This window comes from Colossoma macropomum, unplaced genomic scaffold (genome assembly GCF_904425465.1).
Source record: "Colossoma macropomum unplaced genomic scaffold, Colossoma_macropomum, whole genome shotgun sequence".
In the NCBI taxonomy this organism is placed as follows: Eukaryota; Metazoa; Chordata; class Actinopteri; order Characiformes; family Serrasalmidae; genus Colossoma; species Colossoma macropomum.
In genome coordinates, this window is record NW_023494794.1 from 16,577,341 (window position 1) to 16,601,416 (window position 24,076).

The 24,076-nt window shown below is 37.7% G+C and overlaps 1 protein-coding gene and 3 long non-coding RNA genes across 7 annotated transcripts; all 4 read right to left on the reverse strand.

The window, feature by feature from the left end:
• Nucleotides 1-5,680: 5,680 nt before the first annotated feature.
• LOC118814702 lies at nt 5,681-7,620 on the reverse strand. Its single transcript, XR_005007750.1, has 3 exons — nt 6,984-7,620; nt 6,736-6,814; nt 5,681-6,615 (listed from the first exon to the last, which is right to left on the reverse strand). It is a non-coding gene; the product is annotated as an uncharacterized LOC118814702 (long non-coding RNA).
• A 523-nt stretch (nt 7,621-8,143) lies between these two features.
• LOC118814700 lies at nt 8,144-12,030 on the reverse strand. Its single transcript, XR_005007748.1, has 5 exons — nt 11,913-12,030; nt 11,623-11,721; nt 9,734-9,853; nt 9,047-9,088; nt 8,144-8,944 (listed from the first exon to the last, which is right to left on the reverse strand). It is a non-coding gene; the product is annotated as an uncharacterized LOC118814700 (long non-coding RNA).
• Nucleotides 12,031-12,206: 176 nt separating this feature from the next.
• LOC118814697 lies at nt 12,207-13,546 on the reverse strand. The gene is made up of 4 exons (XR_005007746.1): nt 13,414-13,546; nt 13,097-13,302; nt 12,556-12,636; nt 12,207-12,345 (listed from the first exon to the last, which is right to left on the reverse strand). It is a non-coding gene; the product is annotated as an uncharacterized LOC118814697 (long non-coding RNA).
• A 585-nt stretch (nt 13,547-14,131) lies between these two features.
• On the reverse strand, nt 14,132-20,544 carry LOC118814683 (trichohyalin-like). Of its 4 annotated transcripts, none has more exons than XM_036580398.1 (13): nt 20,516-20,544; nt 19,751-19,829; nt 19,435-19,665; nt 18,417-18,938; nt 17,610-17,711; nt 17,290-17,385; nt 17,045-17,096; nt 16,762-16,886; nt 15,883-16,014; nt 15,732-15,776; nt 15,574-15,642; nt 15,364-15,455; nt 14,132-14,895 (listed from the first exon to the last, which is right to left on the reverse strand). In XM_036580398.1, the coding sequence occupies exons 2-13, from the start codon at nt 19,784-19,786 to the stop codon at nt 14,739-14,741; spliced, it is 1,659 nt and encodes a 552-aa protein (XP_036436291.1). In that variant the 5' UTR covers nt 19,787-19,829; nt 20,516-20,544; the 3' UTR covers nt 14,132-14,738. The 4 variants fall into 4 exon arrangements, with proteins under 4 accessions (XP_036436291.1, XP_036436289.1, XP_036436290.1 ...); XM_036580396.1 differs by having other exon boundaries at nt 15,732-15,779; XM_036580397.1 differs by lacking the exon at nt 20,516-20,544 and having other exon boundaries at nt 15,732-15,779; nt 19,751-19,921.
• Nucleotides 20,545-24,076: the final 3,532 nt, after the last annotated feature.

A 24,076-nucleotide genomic window follows, 5' to 3' on the forward strand; every position in this document is an offset into this window, starting at 1 on the left:
CAAATTTCCACCTTGAATGATGCATCAGGCAGCTTCTTGTTCGAATTTTCCTGTTCCACCTTAAATGGTGCATCAGCCCGCTGCTTGTTTGAATTGTCCCGTTCCACCTTAAATGGTGCGGCTTCAGGCAACAGAAATTTAAGGTGAAACGGGAAAGCTAGAAGAAGCTGGTGAACAGGAATCCATTCAGCTTCGGCCTTCTTACTGTGTTTTGGGGGGGTTATTTTATTTTTATGTGTATTAAGATCAGAAGTGATTCACACATTGAAGAATTTGCTGATGTTTCTACCGGATCTCGCGCTAATCTTGATTTTTTAACGTCAGGTGCAGACTGAATGCTTTTCTGCTGGTCCAGACGGCTAATTAGCACGATCAGTTATTAAATAAATAAAAGCTACCGTGAGCAGTCCGTGCAGCCTAGATTAATCTATTTTACAAAATACATATTTTAGATGAAAAATAAAATTGTACCATAAAAGTGAGACTGATTAAACATCCAATGAAATCTACAGACTGTAGTGAGATAGTTGATTTAACACACACAATGTATATTATACAAATATTATTTTTAATATGTGACGTCACTACAGACTGCTGACTGATTCTAATTAGTTTTCCCTCAGCTCATGTTCCTTATTCATTTATGAAGTTTCATAACACAAAACTATTGTCTTATATTTACTATTTCTTAATGATTTATTTAATATGTTCCTTCATGATCTGTTCCTGATTGACAATATATTAGTTAGTAATAGTTACTATATCAGTTAATCTTTTAGTTTATATATCAGTTATATATCTTAGTTATTATATTATACTTAATCTGTCTGTTCATTCTGTAAATGTACAACCCCAATTCCAAAAAGGTTGTGATGCTGTGCAAAATATAAATAAATGTAAATAAAAACAGAATGCAATGATTTGCAAATCTCATAGACCCATATTTTATTCACAATAGAACATAGAACACACATCAGATGTTGAAAGTGCAACATTTTACTATTTCTTGAAAAACATTAACTCAATTTGCAACTAACTCACATGATGGGGCATAAAAAGAGCATTTTAGAGAGGCAGAGTCTCTCAGAAGCATTTTTTTATTGAGGTATTGAAGAAGAACGCATTATTCATTACCGATAGTTACTTAATCAGTTCATGAGTTGTTGATGCATAATTACTAGTGTACTAAAGAACCTTATTGTAAAGTGTTACCAGTCATTTCTATAAGGGTTGAGTCTCTGCTGTAGGTTTACACTTTAACTGTTTAGCTGAACATCTTCATGGAGTTGTATTGAAAGCACTGAGTGACAGTCCAGTAGTGAGGGATGAAAAACAACAGTACAGATGAGAAAAGGAGATTTCTAAAAAGGAGATAAGAGTTAAAAAAGACTGAAGTATTCTAATCATAGAAATGTCTCTCATAGAGATTTGTCTAACTTTGTGTTTCCTTCTGTTTTTATTCCACAGTACAAAGGGTAAGTAAATAACTATGTTTACCTCTTTCTCTGCTGGTAGTGACTGATTTTTATACTCTTATCACATGAACTACATTCAGTACAGACATCAAGCAGTAACATAATATTGAGTTTCAGGTAAATTTCACATGATGAACAAAGACTCTGATCTCATAATGAAAGCTTTTGACTTCATCTCCCTCCTTTTCAATGCTTCTCTGCATAATCCCACTGCAAGGAGCAGCAAATAATGAAGAGTCAGCAGCTCTGAAAGTCTTAATTACTGAGATCTTCTCATCTCCTTCACTTCCATTCACTTAATTTAAGAATAATTAGCTTCTCTTATTCAGTCTGCAGATATCCCTCAGCATTTCTAGATAAAGAGGAAAGAGTTAAAACTGATCTTAAAGACGCAGGAGGGGAGATTTCAGAGAAGTTATTTTTAGTTTTTGAGAGCAGATTTCCCTCCATCACTCAGTGGACTAGCTGATACAAACAAACAAACAAACAAATAAATAAATAAATGCTATCTTAAGTATATAATTCAAATGAGCAGAGATGGATTCCATAGCATTTTGAGTCAGAACAGAGAGACAAACTTCCGCCCTCATTGCTGTTTTCTGATCAAGTGTTTAAATCATTAAAATGGCCTTTGTTTTACAAAAGTTAGTTTATTTACAATATGACACTCAAATATCAGCCAGTCTGAACAAATCTGATTATGAAATAACAGAATCTCAGGTGTAATAATGAACTTTCACTTTGTGTACATACACACTGTCTTGGCTCTGACAGTGTTCACTGCTGCTAGGACTAAGATAACAGCTTACACTGTTGATTAACACATCTACAGTGGTCATTTCTGCAATAGTCAAGAACTGCACATTTGTCTTTAGTCTTGTTGTCTGTGATTCTTCCTATTGTATAATGTAGGCTATAGTTTATTGTTGTGTCTATATATAGTATTTATTGAGTTCTTTACTGTTAGCTTCCTATTTTGTGCTATTCTGTGCTTAAATTTAGCACTGTATTCCAGAGGAACTGCAATACATTCCTTTATTGACAAACCTGCAACAGTATGACAAAGTTTGACCTGACCTGACTTGACTTGATTTGAAGTGTGTGAGTGTGTGTGTGTGTGTGTGTGTGTGTGTGTGTGTGTGTGTGCCTGTATGTCTGTTTTGGCCTTGGTCTCATAGATTTTTTAATATGTGCATAAATTATTGTCAAAGAATAATAATGAACCGGTAAATAGCGACTTTACTGTTTGCTGTATTTATTTTGGTTTATGTGCTGAACACATTGATTGTTAATAAAGTTGAATTGCCCTTTACGTTAGTGATGTATACTGGCATTATTTGACACTGACTGAGAAGTTTTATCAATTCTTTTTTGTTCCTTAGAGGGAAGTCACAAACAGTTAAGCTGTAGGGAACATGTATAATATTTGACTGCTGAACTGTTTCTATGTTGTTCCCTGTCACCCACAAATTTCCTTATACTTTCTTATGCTTGAAGAACCAAAATTTGTTCTACTATTGAGAGAACAATAAGCCTAGTTGAATTGATTTCTATAGTTTGTCAATCATGTAGTTAAAGAATGCCTTAAAAAAAAAAAACATTTTAGACCCATCGCGTGACAGTCCATGGGGCAGAGAGACACAGGGACAGAAAGGAGGTTGTTGATGTTTTAATATTGCACTCTGATCTGACTATCTCAATCATGTAAAGATAACGCATTGGCCATTTAAATGTGTAAGCACTCACTGCTTCTCCTTCTGATTGGTCAGGGGCTCGACAGACACAAAGAGGGAGGAAAGAACGAAATATGGAATCAGGAACCCTGAAAATGCCGTTCAGATCCATAAAGGCATTTTAATATGGAAAGCAGTCAGATATTAAATAGCTGATTAAGTGAGTCACCACACTACTGGACTGACTGGAGTTTCCTAATTGATGGTGAAATGATGGTCAACATCACTGGAATGAGCTTCGTGACCTAAATATGATGATCAGTAATCCCTGCAGACACAGACCAGAGGAGATGATGGACCGTGTCTCACACACACATGAAGTATAACTTTATTCCAATGATCTTTCTGATAGGAACAGATCCTAGATCAGCACACCTACTCTAAAAAGTTTCATGAATACAGTGTGTATTCATGGACACACAGTGGACACAAATAGCACTGACTGTTCAAGAGCTGTCATCACCACCTGGCACTTTCCGTGAGTAAAGAGTTTCTTTTCTTTTTCACTGGTGTTTTTTTGATAAAGTATTCATCAAACTAAATGTTTAATCTTCAGAAAATGTTATTTTCCCACCTCAGGCTGTCAAATCAGAGACACAAGCTGTTTTTCTGAAATGTTCAGTGTTTTTTTTTTTTGCAACCCTTTTATCAATTTTTAGGGAGATGTATAAATGCCATGTAAAAGTCTGTGTTAATTGAATTCATTACTTTCTAGCACAAAATACAGATATTAATCAAATGTTTTTAGAACTTTTCAAATAAATAATAAAAATTCAGAGTTTTCTTATATTTTTTACATATTTTACTTTTTTTTCTTTCTAAACAAAAATTGCGCAATTTTCTTTTATTAGTGATTTGAACTAGCGACTCTCCAAACTGACACTTTTGGTAAAATAACCTGCTAAATGAAATGTTTTAAGGCTATTTTTATCAAAAAAATACTGGATAACAAGGTTGAGTCCTGAGTAACAGAGCTGAAGTGAGCAACAGGGTTAAATCAGAACTGAATTAGATCATATTAACCACTTAGGTGATATTCATGCAGTAAAAACATGTAAGGTGTGATCTTGACCCTGTTCCTACTTCATTGCTTAAGATGGTTTTTGACTGTGTTCACAATGATGTTTTAACTATTGTAAATTGTTCTGTGTCAACAGATGCTTTTCCAGACACTTTTAAAACTGCCTTGGTGAAGCCTCTTCTAAAAACAGTAGCATGGATCCTTCCATACTAAATAATTGTAGACCAATTTCAAACCTGCCTTTTTTTTTTAGCAAAGTCTAAGAACAAGTTGTTTTCAAACAATTAAATGTGCATCTGATATCGAGAAGTTTCAGTCAGGTTTTCATTATAACTGCACTGGCTACCTGTATCATTCAGGATAGATTTTAAAGTTCTAATACTAGTTTTTAAGGCTCTAAATGACCTTAGAGCACCCCTTATGTGACACAGTGTCTGTTTATGTTCCAGCATATTATCTTAGCTCTGCAGATGTGGACCTTCTGCAAATGCCTTCTGCAAAATACAGAAAACGTGGAGACTCTTTCTGTTATTCTGCTTCTAAACTGTGGAGCTCACCTTTTATTAGACAGTCAGGCTCAGTGCTCACTTTTAAGAAGCATCTTAAAATGTATCTCTTTAACTTGGCATTTAATTAAAACTCTACAAGGTATTTATCTTTTAATTTGATCTTTGTCATTTTCTTATGATTCTAAATTAATACTGTTAGGCTTTATCACCTGTCACTTTGAGCTGCCACCAACATGAAAAGTGCTATATAAATAAAAATTATTATTATTATTAATAATAAGGTGCTTTTAGGAAATTGGGCCATGATCAATATCCATACACTCTTAAAAATGGGTTCATCAAAGGTTCTTTAGTGAAAGACAGTGGTTCTGTAGAGAACCATGAGCACTCAAAGAATCCTTTGCATAGTTCAAGGTTTCTTTGTATGGTGACATAGTTCTTCAGATTGATGGAGAATGTGCTGTAGATGCTTCTATATAGAACCTTTTTGAAAAGGTTTATTTATAGCATGCAAAAAGGGTTCTTTTATCGTTATATATATACATACATACATACATCATCTAAACCGTTTATCCTTCTGGGTCGCGGTGGGGTGCTGGAGCCTATCCCAGCTGTCATTGGGCGGAAGGCAGGATACACCCTGGACAGGTCGCCAGTCCATCGCAGGGCAGTTATATATATATATTTTAGTTATTTATTTGGTATACATGCCATGTGCTGAAATGAAAGCACATAAAAATGATTTTTGATTGATTGACATTGACATTTTTTTGATTGATTTTGATTGAATAACATCAAAGTATGGAGCTGTTCTTTTGTTTTATTGCGTCTGCAAGACAGACAGAGAGACAGACAGACAGACAAAGACAGACAGATAGATAACCTTTTTTTCCTCAAATGAATCATAAATTTAAAGGTTTAATTAAGATTTCAGGAGTCATGTTTGTTTATTACAAGTTTATTTTACGAAGGGCAGGTCAAAGTGCTTTACATAAATAAAAGCAAAATAAAAACAGTACAATAAAATAAGGGGGAAATAAAAAAATAAAAGGAATTAGGAATTTTTTGGCCAAACCTGTTTCTGCTTTGTGCTGAATACATTCTATTTAAAGAAAGAGTTTTAGGACTGGAGTGGGATCAATTTCAGACTGTAAACTTAGGTGGTTCAGGTCACATTGAGCTTGGACAGAAGGTTTTTAGCCAAAATTCAGATTTGGACTAAAATTTCAGGTTTGATTTGGATCCGTTAGTATACCCAGGTTTCTGACTTGGTCTTTAGTCATTGGAGCTCTGAAGTGCTCACTGACTTTCAGTCTTTCCTCCTCATTGCCAAGTAATATTACTTCTGTCTTTATTTACCTGGAGGACATGTTGACAGATCATTTAATTCAATTCAAGATTTATTTCTAGAGCACTTTTTATGAGCGTCACAAAGCAGCTTCAGAGAAAATCCAGGTCTGATCCCCAAATGAGCAAGCCGAGGGCGACAGTGGCAAGGAAAAACTCCCTAACGGCAAAAGGAAGAAACCTTGGGAGGAACCAAGACTCAAAAGGGGAACCCATCCTCCTTTGGTTGACTCCGGATTTGCGCTGAGCACTGACACACAGTATCTGTGGGACCAAGGTCATTTGGTGAGAGTGTGAAGTAAACCTGGGTGTCGTCAGGATGACTGTGATAAGTGATTTTGTTTTCTGGCAGGATTCAGTCTAATGGGAGCATGAAGAGAGGTGAAGATGATGATGATGATGATGGGGTAGATAAAGAAACTTAAAGAGGGATGAGGCAGTTCATTTCCTAAAGCAGGAGAACATCCTGGTGAAAATGGAAGGTCTCCAAGGCTTCTCCCTTTTTGAAGTCTCACCGTTGGCTCCACCTGCTGAGAGAAAATCTCATTCAGTATTTGCCTACTTTTAAAATTATATTGCCATTCATTTCAACCTTTTGCACATTATTAAATCTAAACTACATATAAACTTGATTAACAACGCAAACTTACTCATATCAGCAGTGCAACGACTCTGAAAACAGTCCTGATCTGAAGTATAAGATCTGGCATTATTGTCCTTTTTGGATCTCTGTAATGTGAGACATTGATCATATTATCAACCTCGTAATCATTTAAGTCTTACCACAATTCAAAGTGTTAATGCTAATAATGCATATAATATTATGCTACTAATATAATGTAATTAATATTACTGGAATAAAATAGCACAGTAAAACTACTTAAAAATTATTCTTTACCTTTTTGAAGATGTTGATTTTTGGCAAATTGAGATGGAAGAATAGGCTCTTGCGCTGCTTTCGTTTACGTTCTTTGTCCCCTCTGTTTCAGGCACTGCAGTTGATGAAGATGCTCCTGACTGTGCCAGGGTTGCCAGGCTGGCATGAACCTTTCTGTCTGACTTAATCAAGCCTCTGCTTGAGGCCTGGCTTGCTAACAATGCATTGTCAACAATCTGGCTGGAGACCAAAGATTCCTCTGTGATAGAGGGAGAGGAACCAGATTGAACTGACACAGAACAGTACAAGTCCTTAGCGTCTGCCTTCTTAATTGCCCTGATGATGGAGACTGCCAGAGATCCTGTCAACAGCTGACTCTGAGCTTTTACAGCTTCAATCAGCTTACTTTCAGAACCAATTCTCCGAAGAAGCTCTGCATATGCAGCATCAGCGATCGAGTGGTGAAGCTCTTTGAGAGCATGTTCTCCATCGCCTACTGTGACACCAGTGAAAGGGGCCAGAATTTCCTTGACAGCCTCTGTAACATTCTGGACCTGCTCATCAGCAATTAAGAGAGAAGATCCATGGACTCCAGTGAATGACATCTCCTGGACTTTGTGTAGTATTGCACGTATGCAACAATGGAGGGCAGCCACGGAAATGGTTGGAGGAGATGTGCTGAGTTTTTTGAGCTGCGTGAGTCATTTCATCGAAACCCTCTTTCTGCTCTTGGGTTGCTCTTGTTCATCTGTCATCCTCACTGATGGTCTTTCAGGGTGTGATTCCTTACTTTTACCCTTAGATGACTCAGAAGAAGTTGGGGTCCCAGGAAGTGAAGAAATGTGCTCAGGTGACATGACAGGACAAGATATGTCTGGATCTAAATGATGTTTGTCCATGACTATATTGTCCAACGTGGACCTAACTAGATCAAATATCGGCTGTGGTTCCTCTGAAATGTGATGACCTTTTGATAAAGCACGTTGGTCTGTAATCACCTGAAGTAACTTGTCAATAGTTTTCCTCACATCGATCTTTGAAGGGTCAACTTTAGCTGCTTTCTGCCGATATGCTGCAGAAAAATCCCTGAGCTCACTCATCGCACTGCTGTAAATAGTATACACAGTGGACCACAGATTCTCCTCAGAGACATCACAACCTGATTCCGTCTCATTCAAAGGTTCAGACTGTGTCTCCTTCAAACCACTGGATGATGTACTAGAATGCAAACGTGCAAATTCCATCAATGACAGAATCGACGATTGCGAATGCCTTTGTTGAGCATTCAGATGGAGTTGGTTTCACACTGGAATCTGTCTGGCTGGTGTGAGCACTTAGTGAATGGAGAGAAATAGCAAGGAAGCTCTCTGAACACTTCACTAAGGTTTGACTCACTTCCTGAGCTGCCTTGTTTCGAGTGTCCCCACTCCGGATTTTCTCGAAGCTCTTAGCAGAGGAGCTTTGAAGGAAAGACGGTACCTGAAAATCCAGAGGAACGGCAGGTATGCTGTCTCCAAAAGGTGAAGCTGAGACCTCTTGAATGTGAGCCATTATGTGGTCTACAAGCAACTCAGCTGTGCAAGATAAATCAGGGGTGCGTCGTCTAAATGTCGCCTGGTCATCTTCAGACACCTCTGACTTTGTAAACGACTCCAGCTGGAGTAAAAGCTTGTCCACAAAGATTTTGGTACATAAGGATGCATTTCTCAGAGTTTGTGTAGGAATGGAAGTTTCAGCTTGGGTCTCCATAGACCCATTGAAAGCCATACTTGACAATTTCATAAGGCTGGGAATTCTAGGAACGTTACAGGCTGGATCAGAGCTGATATCATCACTGATCCATGAACTCTGACAATCAACAAACTCCCTGATTGTGATGCACATATTGCGAGGGTAAGCTTTGGAACGATGATTTTGTGTGATACGGTGGTCACAATCTTTACGATGTGCATGATCATTTCAGTGATTTCGTCCCTTGTGAACTGCAAGCAGAGATCATAATGACAGCTCTTAGTATTGTTTTATAGGGGTAATGTGCTTTCATTTTGACTACAAATTAAATGGTTTTGAATAAAAACACTCACCATTTGACGCATTCCATCCTGCATCCTCCATCCTGTAATTGCCTGAAAGATTTTAAAAAATGCAGAAAAAGCAATTTTAGTCAATACATTCATCAGTAATGAGCCCTGCACATTGAACCACCTTTCTAAGAGAAACATCTTGTCTGTTAGCTCTTTAAATCGCATTTTATTGGCTACCAGCTACTACAGAATCAGGAACAACCAATCGGGATTATGCATTGTTACCACAATATTACGGATAGTAAGAATCCGAATTAAAACCCTATAGAGAGTATTTGGTCTCACATTAAAACTAGCTCTGCAATATTTTTAAGCTGTTACAAGCTGTCAATACTGAGTGGATCAACACTGACTTTTCTTTCTGTAAAAGACTGTCTGCAAATTTACACACAAAACTTCAACATTTAAAGAAATCAAAGTGAAAAGCTCCCCATGCTAACTTACTGCATCTATTTCTTTAAGATTAAAAGCTTAACAAATTGCCATTTTGGGCTTGGCCAATTTCTTTGCCCAGGTGTGTAGATATTGTATTTCTTATGCATAGTAATGTTATTGATAGGTATATTTGATATTTGTATACTTGTACATATATTTGTATATTGTGTATACATGATAGTGTATATGTAGAGTAAACTGAATTGAATTGAATTAAAATCCTGGCTGGACCACTCAGTCCTGCGTACATACCGATCAGCCAGGCTCTGCAGGAAATGGGAGATGTCCAGAGACAAAGCCGAGTCATCAGGCTCCAAGAGAGAACCCCTGCTGCCGTGTTAGGAAGTGCTTCCTCCGCCATGTTAGACTCTCCTGAGATTTTAAAACATAAAAAACAAGAAATCAGGGAAAGAAATACAGGTAAACCTACCAGATTACACCATTACACATAGTTACCAACTTTATCCCACAGCAGCCTTTGTTTTGATAAGACACAAACTTTAATGTATTTTTGTCCTGCTGACAAAGTAGCATTCTCCACAAGGGGGCGCTATTAGCAATTAGTGTGTTATACCAGTTTAGCAATCACATCATTTTGAATGCATTACTGTCTAAAAAATCAAGCATAATTAAAACAAACAAACAAATAAATTATCAACATTACAGCAGAAATCCTGTTTGCACAACAGACAATGTAGTATTCTCCACAAGCGGTCGCTATTAGCACAATAGTTTTTATGTGCATCATTGAAAGGGGGGGAACCAACAACTCAAGTTTGAGATTTTAAAACAAAAGTTTAAATCTGTGGATAGTATTTTGGAAGATGCATTACTTACTTGTTTTGCATTGTACTTACTCAGTTACAAAGTTTTTTACTCCTCCCATTTTTATTTAAACCTTCAAAGTACAAATCTGGTGGTAGCTTGTATAAAACCTTATTATTATTGTACTATACCATCTATATTCTGCTGCTTCTTCTATATTCTAGTTCTTTATTTCTATTATAATATTATAATTCTTTTTTTATACTGGTTCTTTATCTCTACTCTGGTTCTTCACATCACACTGAATGCTCTCTCTACCCGTTATGACGATCTTAGCAGGCCTGATTGGACGTAACGGTAATAAACAGTAGTATAAACAGCAGACAGGTAACTGCTTTTATGATACAGACAATGCCTCCTCCATTTTTACCATTCCCCTCTCCCTCTACTGTCTTTATACTAAGGCTTCTGCTAGCTGTGTAGGAGAACTTGCTCCAATAACGTCATTAAAGTCATCAAACCCCATGTAATCAATAAATCAAAGGAAAACGTGCCGGGTCAAAACCCCAGTAATTTAATACGTGGCTACGTCTGATCACGGTCACATGTTCATCTCCTGATTTCTCTATTTACAAAACCTCCCTCAAACAATTTTCTCTTTGCGAACCATTGCCAGTCGATTTTTTCACTGCCTGTGTTTGACCTCTTGCCTTTTACAGTTTTTGGGTCTCAGCTTTTGTACTTTTGCACTTTTGTACTTTTTGCAGGGAATGATTTGAAGAGGGATGCAAAGGGATGTGTCCCTCTGTTAAAAGAAAAGTACAAAAATCATCCCCCTTGTAAAACTGCCACCCTTTTTTGATAGTGTTTGGATTAATGTAATTAAGTGATATGATTAGATTGTACTGATCTAAAATCTTTATTATACATACTTTAATTCTGCCCACATTTGAGATTTACACACTAAATTGCCTTTTGAAGTATTTGAAGTACCCCCATTCCATTTACATCTCCCTTAAAAAAAAACAAAAACTGACCACTGATTAAACATATCTGTTAACAGGACAATACAGATATATTGCTATGCTGTTGATAAGTTATTTAAATTCTTTGCAAATATGATTTAAGACATAGAGCAAGAATAATCCTTGTATTTTTACTGATGAATAAAACATTGTATATACTTCATTCTTTTCCCAATTAATTGATTAATCAAGGTAATGATGGGTTGATTAAGCCATTATGGAAACAGTTGTCAGTTGTAACTCCACAATTACTATTACCGTCACTACGTCATTTGCCCTGTACTAGGCCAAGTTCAGTGTGGCTCATCCATACTAGTCTCAACTTAGGCCTTGAAGAAGCTTGACACTGACCTGCCTCTCCTCTCCTTGCACTTTACGCCAGAAGACATCCTGCACTTTCTTCTTCTCTATGCATTTATTGTGAGTGGTGTGCAAGGAGTCATCACATTACTGAGAGAGAGAGACAGAGAGAGAGAGAGAGAGAAAGAGAGAGAGATACATAGATAAAGACAGAAAAAGAGAGAAGTTGGAAATGTAGCTATTTCAGCTAGATTTGTTAAAGGATTTGATTGGGTTCATTCTGTTTTTCTCTCCAATATCTGATGCGGAATTCTCTGCTGACATCAACAAAATTCCGATACCTGGTATTGAATCAGTGCCATTTGTAAACTAGAAGTGTAGGCAGGCCACATGTGTTGACCGGCTTCAGTGGGACTTCCAGTACTTATCGTCATGGGCACAGGCAGTGGTCAGCACACAGGCAGGCAGACAAGAAAAATCCGTAATCTGATACCAGCAGGGGCTAAATCACAAAGAAAAACGAAGAACTGTAAACACTGAGAAAGATGAACACGAGAATGGCAAGATTTTGCGAAAGATGAGACCAAAACTAGAGGTATTTGTTGTCTCATAAATGAGTTGTTGATTCAGCTGCAGGTGTGTGGAATGTTGAGTAGAAGAAACAGGATGGTGCTGTTGCTGATGAGAGCCAATGCAGGATGAGAGGCTGGGATTCCGGCTGAGCAGGAGACTGGGAGGGTCTCAGAGCAGGAGACTGGAAATCTGGCTGGGCAGCTGTGAAAATTGGGGCTCATCATCATTTGACCTTCAGAAACCACATTCCATTCTGTACTGTGGGGCAAAACAGTCCAAATTCCTTATAAGGATTGGGATTCTGTCCGATGGCTTAAAAGGCTATGAAATGTGGCCAACAGAGGGGCTGCAATAATGGACCACTTCTATCCATGCATGGAAATATCGGATTAAAATGATCGCACCCTCTACCTGTATCTGAGGCTCTTAGATGGTTTCAGCGACGAGGATGGGATTCACCAGCAGTCGGTCGGAGGCTGGTCATTTTGTGTTCTGGATTAGACATACAAAGATCTGGTAAAGACTTATGTGTAATTAGATCATGGATCAAATAAGTAAACACATAGAGAGACAGTGGCAATTTTTTCATGGATTAGAATTTTAACAAGGCTGAATACTGCAGGTATTAAAGAATGGTTCTTATTCCTACTGGGATCCTGGTATTTATTGTCAATCCAGTGGTAAAAACCACACCGATATTCGAATATATATATTTTTTGAGTGTATATTCAAATTTCAATGTTTGAAGTTCATTTTGACAAACAAGAAGGAGGGGATATTGTAGAATTGGGGCATCATCACTTCTCTTGTACTGGAGCAAACGTTCAGCCACCATGCTCTATATGTCAGAATGATGTATATATTTGGTGTGTGCGTTTGCGGCTAAGACAGGGGATTCAGGAATTGTCCGCTTCTTCCCATGCATGAAAAAATGTAATTAAAATGATCAAACCTTCAACATATACCAGAGTTTCATCCAGAGGAGACTGGGAGACCATAAGAGGATGACACTGGGAGTGAGGCTGGTTGAGGAGACTGCGAGGCCTTGCCTTACTTCTTCGTCTTATTTTTTGCTTTTCCTTTTTCCACCGTCTCCTCTGCCTTTCCATCTTCGCTATTCTACTCTTTTCTCCTTTCTTCCACCTCTTTAGACCGGATCTGTCACACAATATTAACTTGCTTTCAGCATAGTATCTAACACAACAACACACCATACTAGCACAGGAGTTATTCAGAAGTGGTGAGCATGTGCACCACCATCCCACACACCTCAGTGCTCTGGTTCGTTTTACAGGGAGAGCTGATGCGAGTTCCTGTCTTCAAGATCAAACCCTCCAGTAACTGCACCCTATCCTCTCCTCTTTCACAGTCCTCCAAGGCTTTATGAAGCTGTGACAACCTGGAAAACACAAAAAAACACAAAGAGTTGTGGAGTGTTGGATTTTCTCAAATTTGTAATATTACCACATAACAAGGATTCTCATGAAAGTTCAATCAAAATTGGGAATGCTTAAACTGTTCATACCTATTATGTAGAGCTGCAACAACTAATCGACATCATTGATAACACTGATAATGAAAGACTGCAAGGAATCCAATTATCAATTAGTTAGATTAGACTGAAAGCGTGTCCACTTCTCATTTATATCACTTAAATCACAGAGGGAAAATATAGATGGTACAGACTACAGTACAAGGCTGTGCACGACAGGAAAAGAAAAATATCGCAACACCACTTTAAGGTCATCTAAAAAGAAGGTTTTCTATCTGATGATCTTACTCAGCATGGCAGAATGACTCACTGATTATGACGAAAGCCACCACCCCTTGTAAAAACTGCCATCCTTCTTTCTATTAATGTCGCACTAACATTATTATGTGATATCCAAGAAAATGTCTACTATACATACTTTAATTCCATCCATATTAGAGATTTACGTGCCAAGGTCCCTTGGATGTATGTGGACAACCCCCACTTCCACCAAGTGGTTAGAAATTGTATATAGAATATCATAGATGATGACCGAACTGTTTCTGTGTGGTTAGCGATATCAGATTTCATTATATAATGTTACCAACCACCCAGACCTATTTCATTTATTTTTGCTTTACCATTAGAGGATAAATCATTTAAACAGCAATGCAAGGTTCGTGTAAAATCAACCTGCCTCCAGAGTGATTGTACTGCCATTTAATATTTGTTTATGTGCTATTCCACTACCCTTTCTGCCATATTCACACTGAGCAAAGTTTTGGAGGCCAATGCAGATCTGTTGCTGTGCCCTTGATAAAGGTCTGTTTTTTTTTAAAATATGATTTAAACTATATGGTAAGAAATAATCCTTGTATTTTTAATAAGTAAAATATTGTTTATAATATTGTGAAATATTAATTTATTGGGAGTCTAATAACTGCATTTTTTTCTTTCAATGAGTGACTAACTAATGAAAGTCATAATGAGCTGATTAGTTTATAAAAACAGATGTTGCTGCAGCTCTACTTTTATGTGGTATGAATTACTGCACAGAATCACTATATAATTTGCCCTGGCCTAGACCAAGTTCATTGTGTGGCTTCTTCATGCTAGTCGCAGCTTAGGCCTTAATGAAGCTCGACACTGACCTGCCTCTCCTCTCCATGCAGTTCATTATGCCAGCAGATATCCTGCACTCTGTGTCTCTCTGTGCGTCTCGCTGCATCAGAGAGGACATTATGTTCACTGAGGATGGTCCGCAAGGGGTCGTCACATTACTGACAGAAAGAGAAATATGTCAATTTGTTGAAAATAACAGACAAACATTAAAGAAATGATGAATTAAAGTGTTACCATTATCTACTGATAGTGACAAATCTCTGAATGCTTTTTTAAGAAAATAAGACACACGAGGCCGAATGTAACAGTGATTTTGCAGTGAAAAACAGCAACAAAATACAATATAATAAAATAAATGTATGTCATTACTGTGAATAATAGTTGCTGTACAAAATTCTTCTGGTAAGCAATGTAGTTTGTTAACTGCAGGTTATAGATGCCAAACAAGATAATGGTTAAAGAATAATGACACAGAACTCAAGTGAAAGGTGTGGTCATATGTGTGGCTCATCCAATTGGATTTTAGAACTGAAAATTACTAAAATCTCTTTAGTAATTTATATAATATAAATACCTACAGAAATATTATTTTAGTCATTGTTTTAAAGAATGTCTATATGTCTCACTAGTGTGGATCTCTTCTGTCCTCAGGAGGTGGGCAGCGGAGAAAGAGGGACTCCTCCACCAGTTTCTCCATTGTCCTTCCAGGATGTTTCATCTGTAGTGAGAGAAAAACAATGCGCTCACCATCAAGATCTTCTTTTATTATAAGCAACAACATGGCCACCACACTTCTACAGATATCAGTACAATCTGCATCTGTTCTGAACACCAACCTGGTGAGAGTATCCATAGCCAAAGGACCCATATGTAAAGGTCAGGTCTGCATCCAACTTGCACACTTTCTGAAAATATAAGAAATCAATCTTACATCTCTTTTTCTTCCACATAAACAGAAAAAAGAATGTAATATTTCAAAGTAAGCATGACTTACTTTGCCTCCAAGCCTCAAATCAATCTGCTGGCTAACTGATGATTTCTGCTGGTAAAAAAGAAGCATTATGTTAGTCATTATTGGTAATCAGAGACACTGAGTGGCTTAAAAGAAAACGTTCTACAGATGTGTGAATGAGGGCGTGTCTCACATAAAGGACTTCCTGCAGCTTGATGGTGGTGCTGCCCATGAGTTTGGGGACAGCTGAATCTCCATCAAAAGAGATCAGATCCACCTTTACTGAACTGGACTCCTGGACCCCTAGAGCCTCTTCTTTTTGGATCTGCAAACACAGTCAGGAAAGGCCAGAAGGATTACAATTATTTTGGAAAAGCAGTTCTTCTCATCTGTGCAGTTTCTAATCATCTGAGCAGCTACTCACTCAGTTTGGATGATAATGCAAATTGAAACAAGCAATTATCTTTTGCACAATTATTGTGGTAAGTAATATTATTGTGCAAAATTAAAATAAGAAGTACAATGTGAGCATTGCAGTGCTTTACCCTATAGCTTGCATTTTGTGAATAGCTTCTTCTTCTCTGGCTACAAGTTTGGTTTAGAACCATGGTGTATTGTCTTTATTTGTTGTTGCTGCTAGCTGTGTAGCCTTTAAATTACTAACTAGTAAGATAGAAGAGTAAAGTAATGAAGTTGCATCAGCAGTGCTGTATAACAGATGGAGTAGTTTGCTCATAAAATGTTAGGATTTTAAAATATTAAGCATTTCAAAGTATCTTGAAGCTAATTTTGTTTTTATATTTCCAGGTTTGAAAAGGCAGTTGCTTCAGATTGCACTGATTTGTGACTTCTGCCGCTGAAGTGAGCACCTAAATTCACTCAATCCCTCACCCCTTCGAGCACTCATCCAGTAAAATTAGTTTGTGTAAATACAGTAATGATACGGCCCTTAAGATGGCATCGAGAATGATTAACATCATTTGAGTGATTTAATGACCAGAGTATCTTTAATTTTAACTTTACTTATTTATCTGTTGTACACAAGAAGAAGACACTGCTAAGTAATAGTAACCTGTATGGAGAAGTGTTTCACTTCATTGAAAGTTAGGTTGTCTTTGAAGGGCTGCGGCCTGGAGCACTTCACGATTCTCCCAACAGTGATCCTCACCATACACTGAGTGTCTTTCTGTATTTGAGCTGGTGCAGGGGTCAGGAAAACAGCCAAACCAGAACCAGCACAATTGATCCATGCAGACAAAATCAACTGATTTTAGTTTCATGGCTAGATAACAACACAAACCCAAACCCACAGACTACACATATAACAGTGAGACTGGAATAAACTCTAAGGATACTGTTTTTCTTGAAGTCTCTGCAGCCTCTTATGCGTATAGTCAGGACCCCAGTCTGTGCAATGAAAAAAACATAAAGACATCCATTCGCATCATTCCCTAATATATTCATGATTAAGATGACTTTATACTTGATAGCATGCCACAATGTGGACAGCGAGAGAGCCAAGGTGTAAAATGCTGAAATTAAGAGATATTTTAAAACATTTGCATCTATTTGTTAGGCTTATAAAATTAAAAAGACAAACCGGAGCTCCGAGTGCCACCAATGGACGACGTGGGGACTTGTCCTTAGGCTCTTCTTCCTTATCTTGAACAGCCTGAACTGAGAATTTTTTTCGGAACTGCAGAGCAGAATTAAAAAAGGTAAGAAAACAAAAATAAAGTTTCAGTAAATAAAATGCTCAATTCATTTTTAACCTGTTAAAAAACAACAAATATTAATGGTGAAATCATTTAGTAAACTCTGTAAATGAAATACTGTTAATTGTTTTATAAAAGGAGCAGCTTTCAATGAAAAATATCATGTAAACGCATCTTTCTGCGCAGTGTGGGAGGAAGTAATTACCTCCATGATGGACTGAACTCCAGAGTGAATACTGGACAGAACACTGGACAGCACTCTCTGCACCACATACTTCCTAGATGTGCTGGGTGCTGCGGGCTCCATCTGAGAGATTAAAACATGGTTTTGTTTACTAAAATGTACATATTATGTAATCTAACCACGTTACCCACAGAGTTCTTCAACTGACTTTGTCTTGGTTTCAATATACTGGCTAAAAATGTTGACAAGATAGCACTTAGCAGACCCATAAAAAGTATTTATTGAAAACTGGATAGTAGTTACTGAATAATAAGCACAAGGTTCAAATGGATTAACCCCTTAAATGGCCACGGTCCAAAGTTTTATTACACACTTCTACATCCTAAGAATAGCTCAGCCAGTTTGCATTGAAGCCCAGAAATTACTGAATAATAGGCCTTAGCATGTAATAAGCCTGGGATTTTAAGGGGTTAAGTAAGTTGAAGACACTGGGCCTCATTCACCACTATCTTCCTAAGTTTATTTCTTTCAGTTTTTCTTGAGAAAGGTCCTAAGAAAATATCTATGTCAGATTCATGATGTGTTCTTAAGGACTGTTCGCACCTTTGTGCTCTTGAGTGGGCATAGATTCTGTTCTTACCTAAGAAAAAAACCCCAAATGAGAACAGATTGGTGAACGTCAGACTCTACGTGAATACTGTGTAGGTGAGTTTTAGAAAGACATTTCATTTTAAGAACGGTTGGTGAAGCAGGCTCGCTGTTTTTAACCCCGACCACCCCTGTATTCTTTTTCTACAGGCCCATTTAGAAGGTGGACTTGGGTCTCACCTGAAGGTTCTCCATCTCGATCGTAACTTCTTTTCCGTTTTCTACTGCCTCCTGACTCTCTCTCCTCTCTTTCAGCTGTTCCTCCTCTCTCTGCTTCTCCATTTCCTCAAGCAGCTCTTCCTCACTCTTCCTCTCCTTTATCACTTCCTGCTTCTCACTGACTGTAGCCATCTTCCTATCATCACGCTTTTCTTTCTTTTCTTCCATTTCTCTGTCTGCCTTCACTACGGTAATGACAATTTCTTTACAGATGACCTCCCTTTGTCCCGTCCTCTCTTCCTCCCTCTGTTTTTCTTCCTGAACGATTCTCTCCTTCATTGCTTCCATCTCTCTCTTCCATTCCTTCTTTGTCTGTCTGGTTTTTGAAGTCTCCATCTCTACTCCTGCTATTTTCTTCTTCAGGGTCTTCAGCTCTCTTTTCAGCTCTTTCTTTCTCTCTCTGAATCCCTGAATCTCCTCCTCAAGCAGTCTCACTGCCTCTTCCAGATCCCTGATCTCCTTATCGTTCTCCTGCTCCATATTCTGAAATTATTTTGAGAAATTTTAGGAAATAAGGTCACAGACTACACATTTCATTAAATCGCAGTATGCAATGAAGAAATTCTCACTTTATAGTTAGTGTGAGTTCCACTGCTAAGACAATGTTAAATTCTGTTAGCGCTTCAGTGTTATGTTAGCGCCAAACTAGTGGTGGTTTACAATCAAATAGCCTATTATCCTATTCGATTTCTGCTGATCTGTTCAGCCTAGACCTAAATAAACATTTTTTTATATACACGCAATTAATAACAGCAAAAACATACTATGACTTCATATACTTCAAATCTGTAACTAACAGTTACAAACGTACGTGCATTAGTGTGATCCTGCTGCTGTGAACTTTTTCAGTGAGACTTAAAACAGCGCTTCGAATGCTAATATCACCCCCTTGTGGAGAATCTGCTAAACACGGCTTTATAATGACCTGCGAATACACAGTTTATCGTTTAATGATGAATTAATCACGAGGCTGAATTACCTTCCTCTGCCTCTCCTTCTTTCTCTTCTGGGTTGTTTCTTTCTTAGTCAGCTCCGTTTCTCTCCTCTCTGCCTGAAGCTGCTTGAGCTGCTCCTCCTCTTTCTGCCTCTCCTGCTTCCTTCCCCTTTTGCGAAACAGGGACATTTTAGGGATGCAGGTGCACCCAGGGGCTGGGGGGCTGGGTGGGGGGCTCAGCTCTCGCTCCTGCTTCATCTCCTGTGGAGCTGTTGACTTTACAAAACAAAATGGCTGGATTCAGTCAGGTGTGCTCCTTCAGAGTCTGATAAATAACTGCTGTGGATTATTAATGTTGTACCTGCTTTGTATTTTGGTGCTTTCTGCTTCTCTTCATGACTTTTCACTCTTCTTCTCTTTTCTCATATAATCACTGAAAACTGATATGGAGAATCATAAATAAGTAAAACTCTTCAGTGTCATACATAAACATTTACAGTTGTTTTTGTCTAAAAATGCAACAACTGCTTCATTATCAGACAGTTGAATAAGAAATAATTTACTCTCCCAGTGAGGCATAAGGCCAATTTCACACATATCTACATACATCATCTGAAACAGCTTGGAGAAAAGAAATTACAACAAGTGTTAATGAAACTCATCAATATTTTCAGATTATTAACTTTGCTTAATGTATATTTATTCTTTTCTTCCTCCTCAGTTGTATTTCAAAAGTCGCTCACAATTGATATCTCATTGGTTTGCAACAACACATGACAATTTTGTAAAAATAATTAACTATTAGGAGATGGGGTCAATAATTTTAAGAATATATGTTATTATTTTGAGACATTATGTTAATTTCTCGAAAAAATAAGTGACTCTCATTTTAAAATACATTAAAATTTTGACATACTGCAGTTAGTAAAACCTCTTCACAAATCTGCAGTTTCAGCATTGCAGTCCTTTAGATACAAAATTAACTCTGTAATTATCGTCTATCGACTTTTAATCCCATGTAAAACAAACATTACTCTTTTAAAATCCGATTGGCTTTGTTCACAAACAGTTAGTGAACTACGGACTTTTTGTGTGAATAAAGCTGCATAAAAAGACTCAGACTGACCTGTTTGTGCTGTTATTGTTGTAACGACGCGCTTCTGAAAAGAAAAACCTGGAATTGTCAGCTGGTAGTTCCGAGTATGACTTCACAATGGACCGGTTCTGTGAGGTCATCTCTCAGTGACGTGACTTTTACGCCACTGCTTCTCAGTGTTGGCAGGGTTCCAAACTGGGCGGGATTTGCTTTTATTGGGAAAAAAAGTGCTTTCAGACAACAATGTTTTCAGGATATTGTGGGGTTTTATACGATACTGTAAAACGTAAAACTGTAAACTGCGAGCTCCCCTCATCCAATCAGTTATCAAAAGATTGGCTGAGCTTTTTTCACTCCTGTCGAGAGGAGGCCGCCGACACGACCCTCGGGGTCGTTCACGGTTTCAAAGGACATGGCGGAGATTATCCGCTTCACTTGGCATTAATAACTGCACATATTTCTGATACAGTGTAAAGTTGGAATGGGGTGTGATCTGATCTGATTCCTTCATTTCTATCAAAATCACTGTTAGTTATTTGCATGGGATCACCCTGTCATATTCAGTACATTCAAACTAAACAACGTTAATAGACTGAAAACATTAATGGGTTTTATTTTACTGAAATGAGTTTCTTTGTCCAGGCGTTTTTCTGGTCGTGTTTGAGACACAAAAGCGTTTGGTTCTTTGTACCAGTAGCAATAAACACAAAAGAGTGACAGCGCCATCAACGAAATACTAATCTATCAAAAACATCCCTTATTGGCCTATCATCATCATCACTGCATTCATGGTTGTTTGCATTTATTTTAAATCTGAATTTTTTTCAAGCATATTTCTTCTTAAGTCCTTTTGTCTCTAAATTCCATTGATGAATACCTTTATTCATCAAAGGAATTTAGAGACAATTTAGGACGTTTGCTTTGTCAGCCCGTTAGGGTTTTTTTTTTAGTAAAAAATGCAAATTTGTATGAACTCTGACATTTCTTAAATGCGTGTTTGTTTTCACTTTTACAGTGACATCCTTTCTATATCCTATGTTTAAAACATGTCTGCAGAAAACGATAGCGCACAGCCAATGAACTGAAAATTGGTCTGAGAAATTCTAGTCAAATTACTGATTAAAATTACAAAAGAACATGATTTTTCCGTTGCAGACGTGCTAGAGAACTGCTCACACCAGCACTGTCCACCTCAGACATTTAGCTCATACCGGCCACAAGAGGACAGCACAGTTCAGCATAACACAACCCAGTCTCACAGAAAAACGTTCATATACAACTTAATTGCACCAGCTGACATACGCTGTGAACAACTTTCTGTTATAGGAATACAATACATGCCAACGTATCAGACCACGCTGCTCTCTTAGCCACGATCTGCAGCAATGTTTTACTTGAACACACAGCGTTCACGTCCGGGGTCATTAGCGCTCCCATGGTCTCCGGAGTATTATCCTCCTACTTGAGGATAATCGTTCAGTATACTTTCCATCACTGATCTAAAGAAATGAAAACTGGAGGAAGACAGGAGAAATGGAAAGAACAGAGTTGGAGTCAAAGGGAAAAGTTGGTTTCGTTCCAAAATGCATTATAGACCACGTTTAGGAAATGATATACATTTTTGGGAGTGGGCTTTACATGTACGAGAAATATCAATGCTATATTATGATTAATATCACCTTTATCAGAAAAATAAAAATGTGTTCCATTATTCATCAACTGTTAGTCTATTCTAAAACTTTTTATATCTATAACTCTTACTAAAGAATATACAGCATTTTGGAATGAAACTCTTCATATGTGATGGTCAAAGAGAGGAAAACACCACAGTATTAAAGATCCAGAAATCATTTCTTTAAATGGTTTAATAAATTAATTATTTTTATGTTCTCAGCGTTCCCTGAACAGCCCACTTACCCTTCAGACTGCAACAGATACAGAGTTAAAGGAAGGAATGCATGTTATAGAAGGAAAGAGGGCTGCAGTCTACACTGAGTGAACAGAGCATTCAGGCCACCTGCTTAATAGCTGAACATAACAGTAAAACAAGCTGCATGTGATCAAATTTGAGTGATAATAATGCACTTGTTCAATAACCACAGATCAGACCTGTTCAGTCATTAGAAATAGGTCAAAAAGGTGAATCAGATCAACAGAGACTGACAAACAGTACAAGACAATCACATAATTAAAAACAGACATACTGCTTAGATACTGTGCACACGCCTATTAGATGCACCTCAGAAGCTGGTGTTATGATTGCTTTGTACACTCAGTGTATATAGAATGAGGAAAATGAAAAGGAAAGTAGGAAAAGTTAGAGGAGATAAAACTGGGAAAAGTATGGAAAAAATAAACTGGAAGAGAAGCAGAAGAAAGTGCAGAAGAAAGAGCAGAATAAAGTAAACTAAATAAACACAATCAGAAACAGGTTGTGGTGCTGCAACGTTAAAATAACTGTTTAAGATTTTAGTGGGATTTCAGTTGGTCAGCTGGTACTGTTGGATCTTTCTATTTTTAAGACAATATTAAATGTCTAAATAAATAACTAACTAAATAAATAAAATAAATAATCCATATAAATACTGAAGAATCCAGCAGGACCAAAAGTAACAAGGAATTACTAAAGAGGAAGAATAGAAATAAGGGGAGGAAACATATTGTCACTGTTGCAAAAAAATCTTGTATCTCAATTTTTTATCGATTTTCATTTTTTGCCCTTTGCCTTGTGTCAAAATTTCACGATGAATGGGCCAAAAGAAATGGTCCAAAATTCATTAGAAAAAAATCATGTTACATTAATTTCCATTACAAATTAAGAATGTTTATTCCATTTTCTGTAAAGTTACTGTTTTGGAGACACGAATTTTCCGGACAGTGACCCTATGAGTACAGATAAAGAAAAAAGAGAGAGAATAAGAGAAAATGAGGGGTGTTGAATGGTGGTCCAGGAAGCTACTTCCGGAACCAGTTTCAGAGGGGAGCGAAGCAGCCACAGCTCCTAAAAAGGACAAATGAGAAAACTGTGTTAAAGGGGAACTTTTTTACAGTATTCTACATAATAAATGGTAACCAAAGCCATTCAGAGTGGTTTGATGTGATTTGTTCTGTTTTAGACATACTTGCCAACTCACAGTTGTTCACAGTGGTGGTGATAGGAACCAGACGTCTGAAGAGTTTAATGTCTCTGAAAGCTCCCTCACAGAAAATTATTAAGCAAAACGGTTAGATATGTGCTGCCTGATGTCTGACACACTGTTTTATAAGAGTTTTGTGACAAAAGTTTCATAAATGTGATATAGCTTTCATTAATGACGGAGGGGTACGGACAGGGCTTTGTGAGGCAAAATAGTCTGCAAAGAGTTGCCCACTATTTTACCATCACTAGAATTACATATAAAACGCAGAAGGCACCTGTAGGTTCTTTGCTGGTACTGGATAGTAAATACAATGAATGCGGGGGCCCGGGTGGCGAAGGTCGGGGCTTGCTCGTGCCTCTTGTGGCCGGCACCGTCGTCCTCGTCGTCCACCTCTTCCCTCGGCGGAGCTCGGGCTTTGCGCTCCGCCCCCTCCACACTCACGGCTCTCTCC